The 22,841-nt window shown below is 40.3% G+C and overlaps 1 protein-coding gene across 1 annotated transcript in view; it reads right to left on the reverse strand.

Moving 5' to 3' along the window:
• Positions 1-22,841, reverse strand: part of UBE3C (ubiquitin protein ligase E3C) — a 175,996-nt gene that overhangs the window by 26,242 nt on the left and 126,913 nt on the right. The window contains exon 19 of the mRNA XM_075922749.1: positions 7,726-7,938. Coding sequence (XP_075778864.1) covers positions 7,726-7,938 — 213 coding nt within the window. The remainder of the gene's footprint in view (positions 1-7,725; positions 7,939-22,841) is intronic.

The following is a 22,841-nucleotide window of genomic DNA, read 5'->3' on the forward strand; positions in this document are numbered from 1 at the left end:
AAGAGTAGGCCTTTGCTACTCTTCAGAGTGCATAGTGTTTAGTGAAAGTTTGTCCTGATGTCCATATAGCAGCAGCACATATACTGTCAAAGGGAACTTTCCTCAGGTAAGTGACTGAAGTGGCGACGGCTTTCGTGGAGTGTGCGGTAAACGATTCAAATTGCAGCACGTTGTGATGCAGTCAGAGATCCAATGAGATAATCTTTGAGATGATCTCTGAGGTCCCTTGCTACGCTCCACTATGCTATGGAGACGAACGTCTTGGAGACGACATAAAGCAGTGGTCCCCAACCTTTTGAGGCTGTCGGGCGCCAGGGGATGTGGCCGTTCGCCCGCCGGGCGACAGGGGGTGGAGACACTTGCGCGCCCGGGGGCGGCCCCCCCATACAGCCACACGCCCGGGGGCGGGGCCCCCCGCCAAGGGCCGGCGCTCCCCCCCCCCCGCCAAGCGCCGCGCGCCCGGGGCCGGCGCCCCCCCCACCAAGCGCCGCGCGCCCGGGGCCGGCGCCCCCCCCGTCAAGCGCCGCGCCCGGGGCCGGCGGCCCCCCCGCCAAGCGCCGCGCGCCCGGCGCTCCCCCCGCCAAGCGCCGCGCGCCCGGGGCCGGCGCTCACTGTGTGCCACGTGCCTGCGGCCAGGCCAGCCCTGAGCACCTGGCGGGCGCATGCAAATGGCGCCCGCGGGCACCGTGCTGGGGACCACGGATATAAAGGGTCTTGTTCTGCGAAGGTGGAAGGACAGCGCCCTGCAGATGTCAAATGTGTGCATCTGTGCCTCAAAGGAGTTTGAATGAGGCTTGGGAAAAAATACAGGTAAATGTATCATCTGATTAAGTTGGAAGGCGGAACATACTTTGGGTAAGAACTTCAGATGTGTCCATAGAGAGACTCTGTCCTTAAAAAAGATGGCGAACAGTAGGTCTGCCATTAGGGAAGCCATCTCCCCCACCCGATGTGCTGATGTTATTGCAACTAAGAACGCAGTTTTGAGCGTTAAACGGAGAAGGGAGCATGTGGCCATAGGTTCCAATAGAAGTTTCGTGAGCGTGATTAGTACCAGATGTAGGTCTTAAGGTGCCTGTGGGGCAGCAATATCAGGATATAATACCTGTAGGCCTTTGAGAAATTGTGTGGTTGTGAGATGTGCAGAGTGTGGTATCATCCACGGTTATGTAGAACGTTGTTATTGCTGTGAGATGTACTCTGCGTTCGTGGAAAGGTGAGACTGCTTAAGGTGCAGTTCAAGGATTGCAGGTGGGGGGTTTCCTCCAACAGTATGTTACAGGAAGCAGCCCAATGTACAACACAAGATCATTTGTTACTTTATGTCTTCTTCGTTGTAGGGGCCCTGTTGTGGAGAAGCACCTTCCATATCTGGTCAGAACATTGTAACTGTGCCCATGAACCATCAAGGTACCACGCCTTGAGGTGAAGCGTGAGAAATTGTGGATGGGGAGCTTTGGTTCCCAGTTGGAATAATCTGCTCAGGGTTGAGTGGGAGTGTGATCGGGTGATGTAGGGTCATTCTGTTCAGAAGGGGAAACCACAGTTGCCGAGGCCAAGAAGGTGCTATCAGAATAACCCTCGCTTTATCCCTCCGTATTTTGATGAGTACCCTGTTGAGGAGGGGAAGGGAGAGAACGCATAGAATAGGTGATGTTCCCACTTCAGGATAACAGCATCTCTGAGTGAGTCCTTTTCAATGCCTGTCATGGAGCAATGAAGTAGGCACTTATTGTTTCTTCTGGTGGCAAACAGGTCTATGTGAGTTTGTAGTGAGCTGGAGTGGCTGTTCACTGACCCCGAGGGGGAAGAACACCTCTCTGAGCCCATGTGGGCCAAGCCAGAAGCCCAGAGGCGGGGCAGGGAGGATAAAAGCCCAGGGCAGGAGCTCAGTAGGCTCCCAGCCCCAGAGGAAGCAGAAGCCTGCCCTGAGCTCTCAAGCCAGGAGGGCCCTGGAGAGGCTGAGGACTGGCCCAGACCATCAGGAACTTGCTCCAAAGAGGAGACTTTCTACACTCTGCCCAAGGGCTCAGACTACCATGACCTCAAGAACCAGCAGCCAGCATGGAGCCAGGTAGATGCTGAGGGGGAGTTAGGCAGTGGCCCAGGGGAAGCCAACAATTGTCAGGCTGATCTCATAACATTCTAGAGTGTGTCAGTGTGTTGCAGGCTGGATCCCCACTGACCCCAATGGCAGCCAGGGCTGCCACTGCTAGGACCGTGGGCTGGGACACGGTGGAGTAGGGAAGGCCCACATCCTCCTCTGCCATCCAACATACAGGGTGGCAGTCTCCCCCTCACCGCTCATGACTGAGGAACTGTGTTTGTTTGGTTGTCCTGCCCTGCACCAGGGCAATACTGACTTTGGGTCTGTGGTTTGTTTGGTGCCCCACCCTGAACCAGGGCCTGGGTCTTACTTATTGGAACTGCATTTGTTTGGCTGTCCCGCCCTGATTGTGGGCCTACACCGTATTAAATTTGGAACTGCTTTGATTTGCTGTCCTGCCCTGAACTGGGGCCAGGGCCTCACTAACTGTGGGACTGCTTTGCTCTGTTGCCCGCCCTGAACCAGGGCCTGGGGCTTATTGACTGTGGGACAGTGTTTGTATTGCTGCCTGCCCTGCTCTCAGGGCCCCCAGTTTAGATGGAGCCACTCGACCTATATTTACACGCCTGAGCACAGGTCACGGACCCAGGACTCAAGCAGCAGGCTTACAGAGGGTATCCCCACTGTGCAAACATTTCTGCTAGAACTGAAGAGTCCATCTACCACTCGTGATCTTGTGGTAGGACTCTGCTTAAGATATCAGCTATGGTGTTTAGGGTGCTGGGGAGATGGCATGCACTTATGGAAATGCCATGAGTAAGGCACCAATTCCAAAGTGAGCAAAACAACTAGGGAGAAGAACTTGGAGTTAACTAAACTACTTATCTACAGAGAACTATTGAGGAACGAAGAGCACTGCAGAGGTCCGTCTTGAGCCGGAGATGGTATGAAGGAACTGAGGGGAGGATGGCAGCGCATACACAGTAGTGCCAGATGGCGCAATGCGCATTTGTGGACTCCAATGCACTGCTAGGAAGAATCCACTCTGCGGCGCTGGGATGGACAACACCTGCTGTGAAGCACCCCCAGGGACGTCTCTCTCAGAAGAAGTAGGATGTGCAGGCAACTGCCCATCAACTCCCCTAAGTTCCCTGTAAAGTACTGTCTGCGGTGGAACAGTACCAGCAGCAGTTCTGCTGCCCTTTCTCCTACTGCCATGCTACTTCTTGCTCTCTGCCTTGGAGGGGCTCTGAAAGCAGCACTATAGAAATAAGAGTAACATGGGTATGATATTACCATCCTTACTTCTGCACTGCTGCTAGCAGGATGATGCCTTCGGAACAGGGCACCCAGCCAACCACCATTCTGCAGTTGCCTGGCTGTCCAGTCTGCTAAATTTAAAAAAAAACAAAAACCTGAGTCACTTAACTGAGGCTGTTTAATCAAACATTATCTCTTTGTCTGTTGGTCCTTGAAGAATCCAGTCTGGGCAAGTAGATGCAAGCTTCCCTCCAGATGCTGCCAGCCATGCGGAGGTGCTGCCCTATCACCCTACACCGGACTTAGTTCGTGGAAGGCTGCTCCCTTCCTCTCTGGTAGAAATAGTCTCCCACAGTATATAAACATTTCCATTATTAATTCAAAGAACTCCTACAAAACTTAATTCAATAAGGTGTGTCCAGGATACTGACATACTTATCGCACCTTCTACACTGTGTTTGATCTAAAAGTCTTGTTCAGCTGGAAGACTCAAACTCTTAGCAGAATGAATGGCAGAGTTCACTTTCCTTATTGGACAAAGAGGACTCTGAGGAAGAGAAAAGTGTTTTTCTATTTTTTAAAGACTGTTTGCACTTATTAATCTCATCCTTACATTCTAAGCATTTCACAACAGTTTTTAGCTTCTTAGCTGCCAAATCAGGATATAAAGTAAAGAGAGAATTAGAATCAATATACATAGATATCTGGAAGGAGCCTGTTCCAATGCAACTTTTTTTAACTGGCTGCCATTTTGTGCACTTGAGCCAGCAGTGAAGAACCAGGTCAGTATAATGGCAGCAGCTAGCTTTTTATTAGGAGCTACTGCTATTTTGGCTGGCGTGATACAATGTTCTTTCCCCTACCAAGAAATCCTAATGAGCACCTCATCAAGTTGACAAAGTCCATGAGAACTGAGAGCACTTAGCAACTTGTCTGACTGGACCTAATATGTTGGTGATAGAATTCCAACCTCTCTTGCTGATAGAATCCTTACTCAAAGTGACTTTCACTGTAGCTAATGTCTGTGCCACAGCTGCTGGGTGGGCACTGTTATGAAGACAGCTATTTACAATGGTAGATTTATGGTGTATTTATTAGGCACTAATTCATTAGGAAATAAAGTGGTTGTTTAGTGGAAAACTAGAGATAATGTACACTCGACATATAGTATAAATTAAATACTCAGCTCTTTTCCAGACAAAGTGAATTAGCCTCACCTTAATACAGTTAATTAGTACTCAATGCTTAAGCAAGCTCTGGTGATCTAACACAGGACAATGTATTTGTCTATATGAGGTTTATTAACATACTAAAGTAAAAATAGAAAAAATAACTCAATATTCAAATGCAGAAGATAATTAAAAAATCAATTAGTCCTGCAGCAATTACACTAAAATCCAGAGGGCCTCATTCTTCAAGGCTATAATGTTCCTTATCCAAGCATAAATAAGAACACTCATTTTTAAACATCCTGACAGAATTTCAGTTAGTTACTCAGAAGTGCACTTTTGTGTTTAGCTTCTCTTAGAAAAATGCCTACAAATAACAATCAAAGCCCTTGTTATTAACTCCATCCCTCTGGTAGAGAATTCGAACAAAGAAATGAAATTCCAACTGCTTGACAAGAATGCACTTAGCACAATGTTTTTGTATGAGTAGTTACAAATGGTAGTATCTCCATCAAGGAGCATCTTTTAGAATGCGCTGTCTGATAACTTTTGGTTATTAATCCCTCCACCTGCCTGCAGCTCTGTGATCTCCACTGGATGTGTGAGCTTCTGTATATCTGTGTACCGATGGACCAAATATGTTATGAACCAGAAACTGGAATCCTTTCATGAAATAACTTTTTGGATTGGGAGTTCAACTGTTTTTTGTTTTAAGTATTAGTACAATAGCATGAATTACTTCTTTCAGAGCATTTAAACTGTGGGTTTAATAACAGAAGTAGCAGATTCTTGTCACAAACACTCATGTTTATAGTAGAGACAATCACTTTGTATACCTTAGCAACCAAGTATCAGTAAGTGATAAAACTAAATCCAGTGAGTGGCCACTTGTAAGGAAACTTCAAAACATTTGACAAGAACATTTGCAGCTGGACAAAACTGAGAAAATGCTTCCCAAACACCAGCATATTAGATCACTGCTTTCAAGTTTTGATAATCTCAGCATATTGATAGTTATTTTGGGGTTACACAAGTATATTTTACATTTATGTTAGGAAATGTATCATCTTTAAATTTGATCTATGATCCCCAAAGTTGAGGACATAATTTTAAAAATATAACAGGGTGTCAGGTTCTACGATCCTGCAAAATGAAGAGAAATGGATGATGGAACAGTAGAAACTACAGCTATAGCCCTGGAATTTTGTAACTACTAAGTCAGTCAGTTATAATGAATATAAGTTATAGCAAAAGGTTTGGATTAAACTTAAATATAAACTGTAGGCCTCAAGCAGACCAGGCAGCTTTGTTAACTTATGTCCAGCTCTGTTTGATGTTCGCATATTGAAGTGAAGAGACGGATCATTGTAATGCATAGTGATGTTAATATTAGATAATGTCTTGTAAGTAGACAGAAAGAAGTTTAGTGTTGAAAGACTTTGTAAGTTTGCTAAAGTGACTAGAAGTACCCCTTTGTTCCATGCTGCAATTCTGTAAATTTTGTGTGAATAAGAGACAGAATGTTTTAGGAGAGATAAGTGTGAAGGCCACTGCATGCTCAAATGGTCAAAAGAGGGGACGGAGACTCAGAAGCACCAAATAATGATCAACTTAAGTGAAAGCACACTGAAGACTATCGGGGCAGATTAATGAACCCTGAAGTTAATGGCAAGCACCCCTTAATAAGGAACCGATAATAACTTTAGTCGGAAAGACAACACCCCCAAGGGGTTGTCGGCATATGGATACAAATGACTATGGGAACAACTTCTTCCCGATAAACATATGTCGCAGGAAGATGGATTGTGATGCCAAGTGAGTGATTAAGGCCTGACAAGGCAAAATGCATAGACTTGCATGAAAGGAAAATCCTAAAAAGGACGGGGTGTCTTGTATGGTTCTTCAGGTTCCTGTCCTGCCAAGTCAAGCATCAGTCCAGACTGACAAGAACCTGGCTCCTTCCACGCACCTGACCTATCTGGCCAATAGGTTGGAGCGAGCAACAGACTGGTAAGTATTCCAACAGCCGGGGGGGGGGGGGGGGGGGGGGGGGGGGGGGGGGGGAGGGAGAGAGAGACAGAGAGAGAGTGTGTGTGTGTGTACTTTGTTAGATTATCAATAAATGCAGTGTGTTGCCTATCCCCCTGAAAGATCCCGTGTGCTTCTTTTAAGCATAACACAGCAGCAAGATGAAGCTGTACACCAAAAGCCACAGAATCCTGACTTGCTGCAAGAAGGAGCATCAAAACCAGGTGTTACAAATTCCAGGAGTGGCTACTGTAGAGGCTCAATAACCGTTTCACTAGCCGCATTGCCAGTAAACTCAGGTTTTCCCTGGCTGAGCAGTGAAATGAAGAGGACCCAGGTATCTACCTGGGTCACTATTTAATGAAAAGCTATGTGGCTTAGAGCATCTGAGTGGGACAGATTCCCAAGTTATCTGCTTGACAACATCTCTTGTAAAAGTTACACATCAGGTTCTGAAAGAGGACGTTGATATAGATTACTATGAAGACTGCTATTTTGAACTGATTATAAGTATTGCAGGAGATGTAAAAATACTACCTGTAGAAATACCATCTATCTTTTCCTTTTCATGGATAGATCTCAAAACATTTCATAAAGGCAACCGCTCTTTTACATAAGCAGGACAAGAGCAGGAGAAGTAACATATCTACTGATATTGGAGTGATAATTGAAAATCTGTATAAGAAATAAACAATTGTGCTCCTAAGACTGCAGATAGACTGCTCTTGTGATTCTGCTGTTGTTCATAGGTTTGCTGTTTAGAACCTTGTGGGCACAGGGAAACCAACAAAAATCATGTTAGTTTCCAACTCTTAATAGGTGGGGAAGATAAGAACAGCAGAAGATGCAGCACTGGAGATACTCAGTAAAGACAAATATATATAGCATATTAGGAAATATTCTTACCATTATACAATATTTTGATCAAGAAACTGTTTAGGATATTTGAAGCAATTTACTTCTAGAACTATCAGACTTTTTAATCAACAAATAAGCAATGCTAACAGAAATGAGATTCATTTTTTGTGTTCTGATAAGTACAGAATCAGTTATTCACTCCAAATATTGAAATAGTCAGAATCATTGTGCCTCTTTACTTAAAGTTGCACAAACAGCACTTGTTACACATGTGCCTTATCACTTTTACATCCAAATATGAATGTAGTAGGAAAAATTAATAATTAACCTGTAAAGCTGGGAAAGAAAAAGTGTCACACTTACCTGTGCCTCCCCAAGGTCATTATTTACAACAGTAAAATTTAGCCCAAGTTCTTCTACATCCCCTTCGTAGCTCTTGAGAAAAAGCAAATTTTTGTACATTTCTGGATCTAATGAAGCCAGATGATGAATGTCCACATCAGCACTTGTCCCCAGCAACTTTGAGAGGAAAAAACTAGCAAATGGCAGCTCTACCAGCATATTTTCATACAGTGCCTAAGGATAAAACAATTAAGGAAAGTAGATTAGCTTTTAATATGGATACTACAAGACATTCTTAATATCTATCACCTGTTCCTTACATGTCTGTAACTTTCCCTTAATTTAATCTCTTAATACAACCTCTTGGTGTAAAACTATGCCACATATAATATCTATTTACATGTTCAACTGCAATCTGACATTTTAATAGTCCTCCTATTGAAATATCCTTCAAATCTTTACAAGTAACTTGTCTCCCCATGGCAAAAGCCATGGCATTTTCATATTTTCTCTAACATACATCCATATTATGGATATCACAGCTGCTGGGAACCTGTTAGACACTATCATTCATTTACAAGAAAAACAAGGGTTATCCATGCCATTACCACCTTCTCCAGAAAATCTTCAAAACAGATTAAATATACCATTTCTTCTATGCCATTAGTCAACCCATACAGCTGCTGTGAAGCATATTTTAATTTCCATTCTTACCCACTAATTTGCCACTTGTTTCAAAGGTAAAATGTGAGTGCGATTCTAGTCTGAAATATAACTATGTAAATTTTCAGTTTCTTACTAATAAAGAGCAAATCTTCATTCTGTCTGCACTCAAGAGTCAATACTATGATCTCTGGTGAACAGAATAAATTACTACTTTTCACTCCTGTTAAACTAGAAGAAATAACATAGATAATAAAGAGAAATGGCTGGATTCTATTCCTTGTTGTGCATCAACAACATAATTTGCTAATTTCAAATTACAAGGCCTATCTGCTACACTTGTGCAATATACTAAAGTCACTGATGGAGGCACAGATAAAATCAAAGGCAAAAGCTAGCTTGGCTAAACATTTATTACTCTTGACGCAACAGCATGAAAGAATTGGCCTTGATTTCTGTTCCCAGTATGAAGCAACATCATTGATGGATTTTTATTTTTATAAACTATAAATTGAAAGTATATGATCTAGAAATTGTGACGCTTACATGTAACCCCACTCATACAATTTTTACTGAGTCAAACTCTGAAATGTAAATATATTCTATGTAAGGCCATGGCAATTTTGCATATTTTTCCCATATACCATCCTGTAGCTCAGAAAAAAATTTGCAATTATAACCATCCCCCTAAAGATGGAGAGGGGAAATGTATGGAGAAAAACCAAGATGATCAAAATTTTATGGGTCGTGGAGAAAAGAGAAAGCATCCAAATGAATATACACGTAACATGAAAATAGATGAAACTGTGCATTTTACATTCAGACCTTCTCCTACTGTTCATTAGCCACATTTGCATCTTTCTCTAGCCCACAGTTCAGCAATCATGAGCGAAGTATTTCCCACCACACTAACGGAGAGAGAATGGGGAAAGGGGCATCAGGAGGCTATTGCTGATTGTTTCCTTTTCTTCTGCTTGAAAGTTCGGGTACTGCATTTAAGTTACTCAATTCCTCTGAACTTGCTGCAGTATTTAGAAAAGGAAATAATTATATAAACAAGCAAAACAATGAAGAGCACTAATCACCCAATGATATCCTAACAAAAGTGTTAAAGAAAAACCCCCACACAATTGCTTAAACTTTTGAAGGAACATTTTTTGGTGGTGCTGTTAGATTTACTATTAAGGACACATGATTAATCAATTCAAAGCCAAAGGATGTATTATACATACAACTGATTTATTCAAGGTGTGGAATTCAAACCCTGCATTTGTGTAGCTGACTTTAAGAGTAAACTAAAAGTGTAAATCATTAATTTTCAATGTGTAAGGTCACTGTTTGCCATTCCTGCATTAGTAACAATGAAACCATTGTAATTCCTTAAATATATCAAAGCTACCTGAATTTAAAATGGAATCCCATCTATGACTCATAAAATGTAAATGAAGAGGCATAATTTTTTTTACACAAGGCAGGTTTAAACCTTTAGAGCATTTAATATACAAGGACTAATAAATGATAGCACTAAAAACCATGATCACATCAGCTAAATGGATTATAAATTAAATTTCCATAATGTATGCAACTGAAATACAAATGTAGGCATAAATCAAGGTATTTTCTAAACACAGGTTAATTACACAAATTCAAAAACTGTCTATTTTTTATGCAAAATAATCCACTTAGCATTTTTCATATTGGTCTTAATTCTTAGCCACTTGCAACACTTGCTCCTAGAAGCCTATCAATAACTCTATGTCGAGAAAAAATAGCAATAGGTATATTGAAGAAACTTGTATGTTATTTTTCAAGTGTCTGTCTTTTATGAGTGTTTATTGCCAGAAATTGTGCCAAAATGATCTGAAATAAAAAGGATTAATTATAGTAGAAGCCTTTTAATATAAGTGAGTGCACTAGCAATGCAATTAATGCAAATTGTGATGCTATCAGGAGAATAAATGTGAACAACATCACAGGCCATTTCTGTTTGCTGCCAAATAACTTTAGTAATTTACTACATTAAGAATCAATAAAAAAATAATGCTTTTCAAATGCATCACTATCAATCTTCAGGTAGTTCCAAAGTGAACATTTATAACCATCTAAAAACTATATAAAACATTTTTAAGCCACCTTGATTGTGCAGGTAGGTGATAATTTTAATTACTGCTTCTGCTGGCCACATGGTTCTAAATATATAAAACACAAAGTATATTTTAAAACAAAGTAAGATAAACAGTAATATTCTAATTAGTGTAAAAGCTAAGTGTTAGTACTGAATGTCCTAATACAGTTTTTTTAAGTTATCAAAGGGTTTTCTGCATTAGGTCATAATCAGCTTCAGCCCTTTCAAAGTGTAACAAAGACAACATTGTTACCCATGTGGACACAGAATCTGCCTAGAACCTTTTATCTTTCAACAGCAAATTAAGAGCAGCAAATATCTGAGGCTTTGTCTAAACTAAAGTAAAGCACAAAGTGCTTTAAATGGAAAGTGTGGCCACAACACAAGCACTGCGAGAAAGATCTCCCAGCATTCTACGTAAACCACCTCCATGAGGTGACTACCTAAGAGCACCTGAGGCTGGTTTACTCTGGTTCTTAACAGTGCTGTAACTTGTTGCACTGAAAGGGGGGGGGGGGGGAAGAGAGAGATGGGTGTTTTTTCAAACCCCTGAATGATCAGAAAGTGACGTACAGTGCCAATGTAGACTTAGCCCGAGGAAAAAAATTAGCTTACGCTTAAGATGGGATCTGTTCTAACGTATACTTCCCTTTGATCATAACTCTGATGTCCCCTATTCACACTCTGGCACAGGAGACCAAGGAACCATAATGGCCACCAGATTCCTCCATTACAAACAAACTCGCTTGATATTATTACAAGAAATCTAGTTCTTCATTCAGCCAAGCTTCTTTCAGCCCTTAATGGATGGTTCTTTTAGAATCCACTGGAGGATGGCACCAGGCTTGGGTCATATACCCTATTTCCGTGCTAATTAGGCCTTTAGCCAATGCAAGGGAGTAAATTAAGCAACCTGCCACAAGTCACAAAAGTCTGGTGGAGTGAGCCTTAACCTCAAGACCATTTTTTCTCCCTTAATAAATATTAGTTAATTTACAAATATAAAGTTACCTGACTATAATCTGAACAAATATATAATGTTCAGACTGAAGTGTAATATAGTTACAATATGGAATAGGCAGAGACCTTGTAGAGATTACCTACAGAGGTAGAAACTTGTTTTAAACATTATTATTTATGATATTGAAGACATGAAAGAGAAGAGTAAGGGATGGACACACAACATTTTTAGAATATATTCTGATGTTTAAAAAGTTGTAAAAGGCTAGAATGAATAAATAACATTTTCCAGGGCTATGACAGCTGAAAGTGCCTTCTGGCAGTTGTAGTAGAATGTCCTGATGTTATTGTAGGACAATGCAACATGCTAAGATATTATTGTGGTCAGTTCAGGACATTTTAGAAACTCAGATAATGAATTTATGACTTCCCGGGTGACACTCAAAGTGGAAAAGTTGAGAGTTGAAATTCTGAGGGACATTTATAGATGGGAAGGAGAGAACAGAATGACGTGGAGACAGAAGAAGACAAGGTAACATGTTCTGAGAAAGTTGTTTTTATCATGCATCATGAGAATAATCCTCAGGGCAGGGACTGTATCCTTTTCTATATTCAGCACAAACAGTGAGCCCATTCCACCAATCGTAAAGCCATTTATATCACCCAATCTCCTACTACCTACACAGGCACATTAGATCTGCCTTTTATGGTCAGACACAAAAAGACAGACATGATGGAAAAGCCCTTTCATAAAGGAAGTCCTTGTGTTCTAATAAAATACAGGACTATGTAGCACTTTAAAGACTAACGATGGTTTATTAGATGATGAGCTTTCGTGGGCCAGACCCACTTCCTCAGATCAAATAGTGGAAGAAAATAGTCACAACCATATATACCAAAGGATACAATTAAAAAAAATGGAACATATATGAAACACTATGGGTACGTCTAGACTACATGCCTCTGTCCTGGGATGAGGTTTACCTAGGTGGTCGACAAATACCTTTGATGTCGACACCCGTGCGTCCAGACTATCGCGCTGAGCCAACAAACAGCTGATCAGCTGTTTGTCGCCTCAGCGCAGCAGCCATGTAAATTTAAATGAAGCGGCGATTATTTAAATCGCCGCTTCATTTTACTATGTCTGGTAGCCTAATCTACATGCCTCTGGCAACAGAGGCATGTAGTCTAGATGTACCCTTTGAGTTGTTCTAGTCTGCATGCAAAAAGTCAATACAGAATTAAAAAGGATTTGGTGGCTTGGAATGAGAGAGCTTACATGACTTTTAGAGCATGCGGATTAAAGAACCAACCCTGTAAAGCAGATAAATTCATGTACCCGTGCATTCACATAGAATGTGACAGGACTTCAGGAAGGGATCTGCTCCAGTGATTTTTCTGAAGGACTGGGGCCCAAATCAGTTCTCACTCATAATTCCTGATACCTTCAGTATGAGGAAAAATGATTTACAATGATTACTTTATATACTGTCCATTAATCCTTTACAATCTAACACCACTTTTAAAAACAATGAAATGATAAAGAACACCTAGAAAGTGGCTGGGGTTTTGAGGGTTCACAAATGAAATGACAAGAGTTTGAAAAGATTTGCCATTTAAAACTAAGTAATTTCCTTCATCAGTCCTCAAGAGCTCAGCCCTCTAGAGAGGAAACTTTTCTATTTTAGTCATTTGTAAACAGTTCTTAAATAATACTTATCTTCAAAACTGTATAGGACCATCAATAAAATGATAGACAACAGAGAATCATTAGTACTTTCTCCTACTAATATTACTTACATTCTAGCCATATTTCATCCTGTTCACAAATCCCTCTTGAAAATAGCCTAACTCCTTGTGGCTTGGTTAAACAAAATGTAACTATGAAGACTGCCTACATAAAAAATAATTCAAAACGTGGTTTTTTTTTGTGACTCACAACCCTCTCCTTACTCACATTTTACCTTTTATCAAAACTAGTATTTTCTCATTTTAAAGCATGAAATCATTTCTTGTAGACCTGATCATAATAAAATTTTGGAAGTGAGCAAAAATAAGTTAACGTTGCTTTTAACAAAATTATGGAAAAACAAAAATATAATAAAATGAGAATATCAGCTGCATGTTACAATGAAATAACAGCCCTATTCAGTTGCTGTAATCCTTCAGTTTGTAGTTCCATTATTGCAATGCATTACATTATTGCAGTATAGAAAGATCTACTCAAGTCAATGCAAATGGAAAATCTGCTGTTTAAAATATTTTTCTTTAAAATATTGTTCTATATTTTTACCATTACTGCATAGCCCTTCTGTATCACAGCGCATAAGGCCAAGGCTTTACAGATATCTAAAGTTAGGTCTTAAATTCATGTAGGCACCTAAATGAAGTGGCCCAACTTCAAAAGTGCTGAGTTTGCAAAAAGTTCCTTTTGCTTCAATATGCTAATATTTTACTTCTGGAATTCTTAAGATTTTCAAAGGATATAAAATGAGTGTAGTGGTCTCAAACTAATTCTTGCTACTTATTTATTAACACCATGAAACCACCATAACATACCACAGCACTACTAAAATTCTCAGCTCTTGGGAGGAGGAAAGTTTTCAGATAAAGCAAAGTCATTTGTAAATTGGTATTATCTTTGATTTCTTGCCTGCTGGAAATGTTGAAGGTCAGCAAGTACAAGTTCATAAAAGCTCCAGCCATTTTGGGTAACTGAGTGTTTCGGTTGTGGAAAGCTTGCTTGTCAAATTTGCTGCAGTCAATGTAAAAATCTGAAATTGATTAGAAGTTCGTGATAAGCAGAGAATGTACTAATGACTGACTGATTAACATTACCTTAAAAATCTAGGGATGTGATTCTTAATTGTATATCATAGCATACATTTCCAATTAAACTACTTGAAAATTTCTGCTATAATGCCTGAGTTATTTTGATTCATAAATGAAGATTCATACCAAAGAATATTTGTATTACAAGAATAGTGGAGAACCATTTTGAATCACCAAAACCATATACAGCACTTCACATCTACTCACTATCAGCGAGGCTACGTCTACACTGGCCCCTTTTTCGGAAGGGGTATGCTAATTTTGAAAGTGGGAATAGGGAAATCCGCGGGGGATTTAAATATCCCCCGCGGATTTAAATAAACATGTCCGCCGCTTTTTTCCGGCTTGGGGAAAAGCCGGAAAAAAAAGCATCTAGACTGGCCCGATCCTCCAGAATAAAGCCCTACTTTGAAGTAGGAATAAGAGATCCTCCGGAATAGGGCTTTATTCCGGAGGATCGGGCCAGTCTAGACGCTTTTTTTCCGGCTTTTCCCCAAGCCGGAAAAAAAGCGGCGGACATGTTTATTTAAATCCGCAGGGGATATTTAAATCCCCCGCGGATTTCCCTGTTCCCACTTTCAAAATTAGCATGCCCCTTCCGAAAAAGGGGCCAGTGTAGACGTAGCCCGAGTGTATAATGAGGACGGGAAGACAGCATTCTAACTTGCACTACAATTACAGCTAAAAGTAGTTTAGGAGTACATGTCAATCAAATATTGACTTCACACCATTGACCCTAAAGGGCCCATCCACCTGCTACCTCACTGTTCCTTCCCCCTGGATATTACCACCAGGGTTGATATTGACATATAACTAAAACCAAGAAGTGTTACATGATCCCTCTCAGAAATACTCTCACCGCCCTATGCCAACTGGTATTGGTTTCAGCCCTGTAGAACCTCTCCAAGAATGGGTTTGATTAATCAGGGCAAGTTCAGAGGGATGGAGACCATCCAAGAATAGGGTCCAGTGACACCTCTAAGAACAACTCCCACCACCTTCTTCCAATAGGTATGGGTTTCACTCCCTTATGTTACCTTGAAGGGAAATGTGCATAAATCAGAATAGATGTAGAATCAGGCAGAACCCGCAATCTCCAGAGTTCACTAGTTGGCTGATCACCAGTACCACCCCTAGCACACCATCGCTATCATGAAGAAGCCAACTTGTTTCAAGAACATGTTTTATCAGCAATTGCGGCAACACTGAGAGGAAAACATGGCCGCCCTCATCACCACCACAAGAATTACAACATTCATTTCCGCTGAGGGCACTCAGTTGCCTGTCGAGAAAGCACTATGGCAGCAAGAGTTCTGAAGAGCAGGAAGCTGTTTAGAACTGTGCTCTTTGACCCAGCCATTAATGGCTATGTTGGAACCTGACCCCAAGATTCAAGTGTAACCCACACACCTAGTGTGGTTACTGAGCAATGCAAGTGGTACCTAGACCACAGCAACAGATAAGACCAAAAGACCTCTACAGCATGGGCTGGGAGCCAGTTGGCAGAGGCTCCTATATTCTGCTTCAGAGATCCCAGGTTCAAATCCGCCTGGTGGTGGTTTACACAAGCACTTATGAGGCAACCTGATAAGCACAGTGGCCACTGAGCTTTCGCCCCCATGTAGGAAGACAACCATGAGTCATTGGACAACATGAACAGCAAAGATTTTACTCTCATAAATAGATTATAAAAAAGCAGCAGTCAAGGATGGGACATCACGGGGTAAGACTTGGGTTGGCATAAATCCAAAAAAACCCACACACCTACAGCTGTTTCTTTTCTGAAAGTTTTGACAGTTCAATGACAAAGGACCTGGACATGCTGGACAGCACTGCAAAGAGCGAAGGTAAATCCGATCCAGTTTGTTTTTGCTGAACACCAAGCCAACTTGTTGAAGAAGATAAAGCATGAGGAGGATGGATTTAAGGAAGGTCCTTGGCAAAGAACTAACAGCCAGTGCCACACTGTGAATGTAAAGGAGCAATGCTGTCTACTGTACACATATCTGCTTACACTGTCCTTAATGACTCTCTTAGGAAGAAGTTTTTTGAAGACTATGACGGCTGTGTTCGGTGTTCCCTCTAAGCCAGTGGTCCCCAACCTTTTTGGGTAGCGGGCACCGCGCAGGGCTGCCAGACCGCCTGGGGGCGGGGCCGCGCATGTGCCGGGCGCCGCGCATGTGCCAGGCGCCTGGGGTGGGGGCTGCGCATTCGCTGAGCGCCCGGGGTGGCGCTAGGTGGGGGCACATAAATGCCCCGGCGGGCACCATGGCACCCACGAGCACCGCGTTGGGGACCACTTCTCTAAGCCACGCGGTGATTAATCAGCCCTGCCCTGTCAGAGGATCAGGGCTCTGCACTAAGCTGACTGTCTGGGCAGGACTGATTAATTGCCTGTGAAGCTGTGCTGCCGTGCAGCTTAGAGAGAACACTGGCTGTGTTATAATGCTGCTGGCTTGGTGCATCTATAACTGTGAATTGGACTTCAGAGAATAGCAACACCATGCTCCAGGACTTGTGTGCTGACTTTTGTTTGTTAAGCTTATTAAATGCTGTTACAACTATATGCTGTGCAATGCAATGTCTGTGTTTAATCCAAGAAAATTTAGCACCAGGGTGACCTTGGTAAATACTGTGCACAGCACTTGAGTCTAATGATGTTTTAAATAAAGTTATCAAACCAAAAGATACTTGCTTAGTGTATTATATTAAATGCTGTTATCGCAATATAATAACTGAAGAAAATTTAGCACCAGGGATCACCTTGGTCAATACTTACAGGACTTGAGATCTGAATGGTATTTTAAACAGTTATCAAACAGAAGGATACTTGCTTAGTGCATTATAGTGCAAAGTTACAGAACGTTGATTAGGAAAAAAGACTAATTGTAAGAAATCTAAAAGGATTAAGTTAGAGAATAGCGAGGGGACAAGTATGTGATATAAATTATTATAAAAATTGGCATCTGTAAATAAAAATATCTACTGAAAAGGTCTTTGTGACTGTTTTTGTTACAAGGACTGTGGTCGCTAAGTCACGATAGACCATTTCTGTTAGTTTTCAAAGGTCGCATGTCTTTTACATAAAAATAAAGCTGTTGTGTCTTTAATAAAAGAAATATATTTCTAGCAAAAAGCTGAAATGCATGCAGTAATATCGGGGGTGGGGGAATATCCTGTATTCTGTATAAAGCAGCTGTTTGTGACATATTTGCCTACAACAGGGCTAATTCAGTGGTGTCAAACTCCAATGGTTTAACTATGACCTATTGAAAAATGTGGCCGTGTGGAACTACTGCCTTCATATGTTGTCACACACCCATGTTTCCTTAACATTCCATCAGGGTTGTGAGTATTAGACCCTGCTGAGGGTATAAACATTATCACTGTTTGATGGATAGTCCTACACAGCAATGGAAACATAAAAACATGTAATTAAATAAAATCTCAGGAATTTATAGAATACTATTGGTCAGTTCTCCTAGTAATTCAAATTTACTTCAAGTTTTAAAAATAAACAATGATTTAACACAAAAATGAAATTTACAACAGTTCCTAAACCTCCATCATATTTATAGGCTGTGAGAACAATCAAATATTTAAAAGCTTTGAGTATTTGCAGGGTGTTTATTATGGTTGTTCTATATCTATTTTTATTTAAAAGCCTACTACAATAAGCGCGCGCACACACACGTTTAAAATGAAACAAACAAATGAAAAACTAAAGAAATGCAGAGATCTGCAAGATCCCCAGTCAGGAGAGCGTGTATTAAGACAAAAGATTGTTGTATATAGTGATTTACTGCTTAATTCTGTAAGGCACGGCAACGGTGCTCTGTTTTTGATTGAAACAAAAATAAATGCAACTAAAAATTAGACAAAATCATCTTATTTGGACTATTTAATTTTCACCTATAGATCACAACAGGGAATGTTTAGAGAGAGGTGCAAAACCTCCTTGGGTATCTATTTATTATAAGCTGTAGAGATCAAATGTGCTAAATCTAGACACAGAAGTTTGTTTGAAACAGAGTTAGACCAGTATAAAATCCTAAGGTTTTTTTGGAGACTTTTTATAACAGAAACTAGAATGGCTGCTGAGGACTGCAAAATATGTTGCTTGTTTTAACTCTAACAACAAAATGCTCAAAATAGTTAAGACCAAAGCAGACTGTGAAGAGCTTAAAAAAGATATCACCAAACTTAGCGATTGGGCAACAAAATGGCAAATGAAATTTTATGTTGATAATGTGAAGTAATGCACATTGGAAAAAATAATCCCAGCTATACATACAATAGGATGGGGACTAAATTGGCTAAAACTACTCGAGAGACAGATCTTGGAGTCAATGCGGAAAGTACTCTGAAAACATCCACTCAGTGTGCAGCGGCAGTCAAAAAAGCAAATAGAATATTAGGAATAATTAAAAAAGGGATAGAGAATAAGAAGAAAATATCTTATTGCCTCTATATAAAACCGTGGTATGCCCACATCTTGAATACTGCGTACAAATGTGGTTGTCTCATCTCAAAAAAGATATATTGGCATCGAAAAAGGTTCAGAAAAGGGTAACAAAAATGACTAGGGGTTTGGAATGGGTCCCATATGAAGAGAGATTAAAAAGACTTGGACTTTCCAACGTAGAGAAGAGGACATGAAGGAGTATCTGATACAGGTCTATAAAATCATGACTGATGTAGAAAAAGTTATTTACTTATTCCCACAATATAAGAACTAGGAGTCACCAAATGAAATTAATAGGCAGCAGGTTTAAAACAAACAAAAGGAGGTTTTTATTCACTCAGCACACAGTCAACCTGTGGAACTCCTTGCCAGAGGATGTTGTGAAGACTAGGACTTTAACAGGATTCAAAAAAGAACTAGATAAATTCATGGAGGTTAGGTCCATCAATGGCTATTAATCAGGATGGGTAGGAATGGTATCCCTAGCCTGTTTGTTTGGAAATGGGTGACAGGAGAGGGATCACGTGAGGATTACCTGTTGTGTTCCCCCTCTCTCTGGTGCATCTGGTATTGGCCACTGTCAGCAGACAGGATGTTCTTATGTAAAATATATATAATCTTCCTCTTTTTACATACTGACATTCTTAATGATGATATATGCCTTTCTGCATTGTGATCAGTTTACAATGGAAACATCAACTTCAAGGTGTATTTCACCAGGCCAAGGTATAATCCCATTTTAACTCTGGTTGTGCGTAAAACTATTTTAAAATAAACCAGTACAACACACTGAATACCAGGAGTTTGTGGTACATTTTGGGAATAATGCTGATATTGTTTTTTTTTAAAACCACAGGTTCAAATTCACTTGGGAAAAAAAAGAATAACCATGTGCTAGCATTCTTTTTTTCCTAGGTAGTAAATTTCTATAACAAGCTTTCAGATGTTTTTAAAATGGGTCTTTTTAAAAATTGGATTTAATATTTAAATTGTTGTTTATGATTTAGGGTCTAAGCAGGAAACGGTTTTTTTTAAATAAAGAAATCTGGTTGCAAACTATCTTTTTGGGTGCCTTGGGAAAACACATGCTTGTATTAAAAATGTCTATGTAATGCAGAACTACTTGTAGGAGAAAAACCAAAATCTGTGTGTGGCTATTTTACAGCCTGAAATGGATTTCGTAAAGCTGACTCTCACATTACATCTGATGTGGAAGATACATCTGATGGTTCTAAAGACCTACAAACACCCCTGAAAATTCAGGTGCAAACACCCACATACATGCACATATGGCGTGAATGAAAAGTGGGCAATGGGTACCATGTAGATTCAGTGATGAGATATATTGTAAAGATTTTGTTTTTGTCAATCATGAATGTAAAAGTTCAAGCCAGCATGTTGCAGAAGCCATGCACTAGGGAATAAAGCTAGTTTTTGAAAACAAATGATAGGCTAGCTCCAGATAGATTGTTCAATTACACTTAGACAGCTGTAGTATAAACAATTCTTTGCTTTTAGTAAGAAGAACTAGGGATGACCTGGGGGCGGAAGATTTCTTAAATCAGGCTGCTAAACTGCTTAAGAGTTATAGATACTTGTAGATGGGATCATATGCATCATTGTGACAACTGTAAAAAACATGAGGGAAGAGCGGCCATAGAGTTTTAAATTCTATCCTCGATAGTCTAATCGTCCATAAAAAGAAACGATGTTTAGTAGACCTGACTTACATTGATAGTAGTCTGTTTGTTGCACATAGCCTCCTGGCTCTCATGTCCTATAGTAAACCCACAGATGCAGAATTGTTACAAGAGGCAAGAAAGCTGCATGAGAAAGTGACCTAGCACTGTTTGAACAGCATTTACAAATCAGCATACACATGGTGATTTATGAGTGGAGGTGGTTTTTTAAATGCTTTACCCAGTGTATCCCTAGATTTTGTTTTCATCCTGCTGTACAATACGCATTATTATGGAATTTGGGAAATGAAAAGTGGTTTGATATGAAGAAATAACGTGAGTGCTGCCACAGACCGTGTAGCCAGCCACACTTGCAGGTATTTGTGCACAAACAGTATATGGGCATTCAACTAGGATGGCCTAGCTACAAAGAGTGTTCAGAAAGACACAGATGGCATGAAAAAAACAAGACGCATGTCTGTAAAACTTTGAGATAAGTGTCAGTCTCATGTTGACATTGGACACAAATGCAACGTGAAATGGCATAAGCAGAGTCAGAATTTCATCTTCAGTGATGTAGACAGTCACCTGTATTTTATGGATACACCAAGAAAGTCTGAATAATCAGAAAATATAATTTTTACTATTTTGAATGCACTCAAGAGACAGGGTTGCATGTCCCAGTTACATTTTTGCTATGTCCCTAAATCCAGAAAAATCTTGGGAGTTTAGGGGTGGCAAGTGTAAAGTGATAAGTGCTAAGACCTTTATTTGGAAAAAGCTCCAGGACTACTCAGTCAAAGCACACAATGCCAAAGGTTTTGGTGAGTACTTCATTGTCAGATAGTTACTGAAGGAAAAGATGTGCAGAGCTGATAATTCAGCGTAGTAAACTGATGTGCAGGTGACACATTCGCTATGACAAATTTAAATAAATTTTATTAATCACCTGGCTTAACACACCATTTTAGGGCAGACTGCCACAACTGGACTCCATGACCCCTACATACACAGGTGTCTGAGCGGTTTCATTCTTTCATTTTGTTCTTATCCAAGGTTTGTGTCTCATGCATGAGCAAAAATAGCTGCTGCACAATAGATTTACCCACACAGGACTACTGATGTATGGATTCTCAAAGGCCTCTAGAAAGGTGTAAAGCTGACCAGAGGTTTTCAGAAATGAAACAGCTGTAAGCCTGCTATTGTCAGCTCCTACCTCATTACAGCTGATCCTTTTTAGTTATCTGAGCTACATCTTTGACAATCTTGTTCGACTCCAAGGTGCCACAGTTGCATTCTTCCATGAGGGTGAATGTTTGCTAGTCATCATGCTCATCAGTCTGCCTCACATGCCATTGGGTCTTGGGGTCATGTTCCAACATATCCATCAACAGCTGGGCTAAAGGCTTTCCTCTACAGCTTCTTGCTCCTCAGAACTGTTGCTGACATAGCATTTTATCTGCAGGTGACTGAGCAGCCTTGGAACTAACTGATGCTATGATTCTCATGGAGGCAATGAAGGAGACCATGTTTCCCCTTAGCATTTCTACAATATCTGAAAAACACATTCTTGAAATAAGATGCTTCTTTCACACAAAAATAGAGTTTCAGGGGGTAGTGTTGCCAACTGGGCAAACATTGAGTTTAACGGTTCTGGCCTAGATTCTTGTGCTATACCTATTTCTGAAGGGCCCTTCTGGAAGGGAAATGAACCAAACAGAATGAAATTCACTTCAACTGGTAGATCTCTGAAAGGTATTCATAGAGGGATCACATGTCCCTTTTCTGAACTCCATGCCCCTGAACTTGCCCTTGTTGGTTACACACAATCTTGGGGAGATCCCATAGAGCTGAAACCCATTCTAACTGGTAAAAGGTAATGAGAAGAGTTCTTAGAAGGATCACATTCATCCTTTCTTTCCTGTAATGTGCCAATTTCAACCCTGGGAAGTGTATCCTAGGGGTACAGTCTCAGGTTGATGGAGCATAGAGATTAGGGTCAATATTTGATGGATGTTGTAACTTTAGATTGCTATATCATTTGCTTTTCTTGTTATGCATACATTCTAAATATTTGGAAAAACTCTACATGAACTGGTACCTGTACCTGACTGAAATTCCAGCAATTTGTTATACAGAATTTTCTTGCTTCAAGTTTAGACATAATTTAACAGAAAGTAAAATGAGAATGTGTAAGTAAATAAGAAACAGTTTTACTTTTATCATCTGAACTACAATATTTTAAAAATAGTCCAGTTATTTATATAATCTCTAGAAACACTTTATCCAAACCAACATTTATTAATATCAGTAAACTAGTAATTTTTAATAAGAATTCAAATACAACAAATAATTCATTTAAGTAAATACTCTGAACTTAACTGAAATGGACCTAGTTATTTCTAACTATGAA

Source organism: Pelodiscus sinensis, chromosome 2, assembly GCF_049634645.1.
Source record: "Pelodiscus sinensis isolate JC-2024 chromosome 2, ASM4963464v1, whole genome shotgun sequence".
NCBI classification, from domain to species: domain Eukaryota; kingdom Metazoa; phylum Chordata; order Testudines; family Trionychidae; genus Pelodiscus; species Pelodiscus sinensis.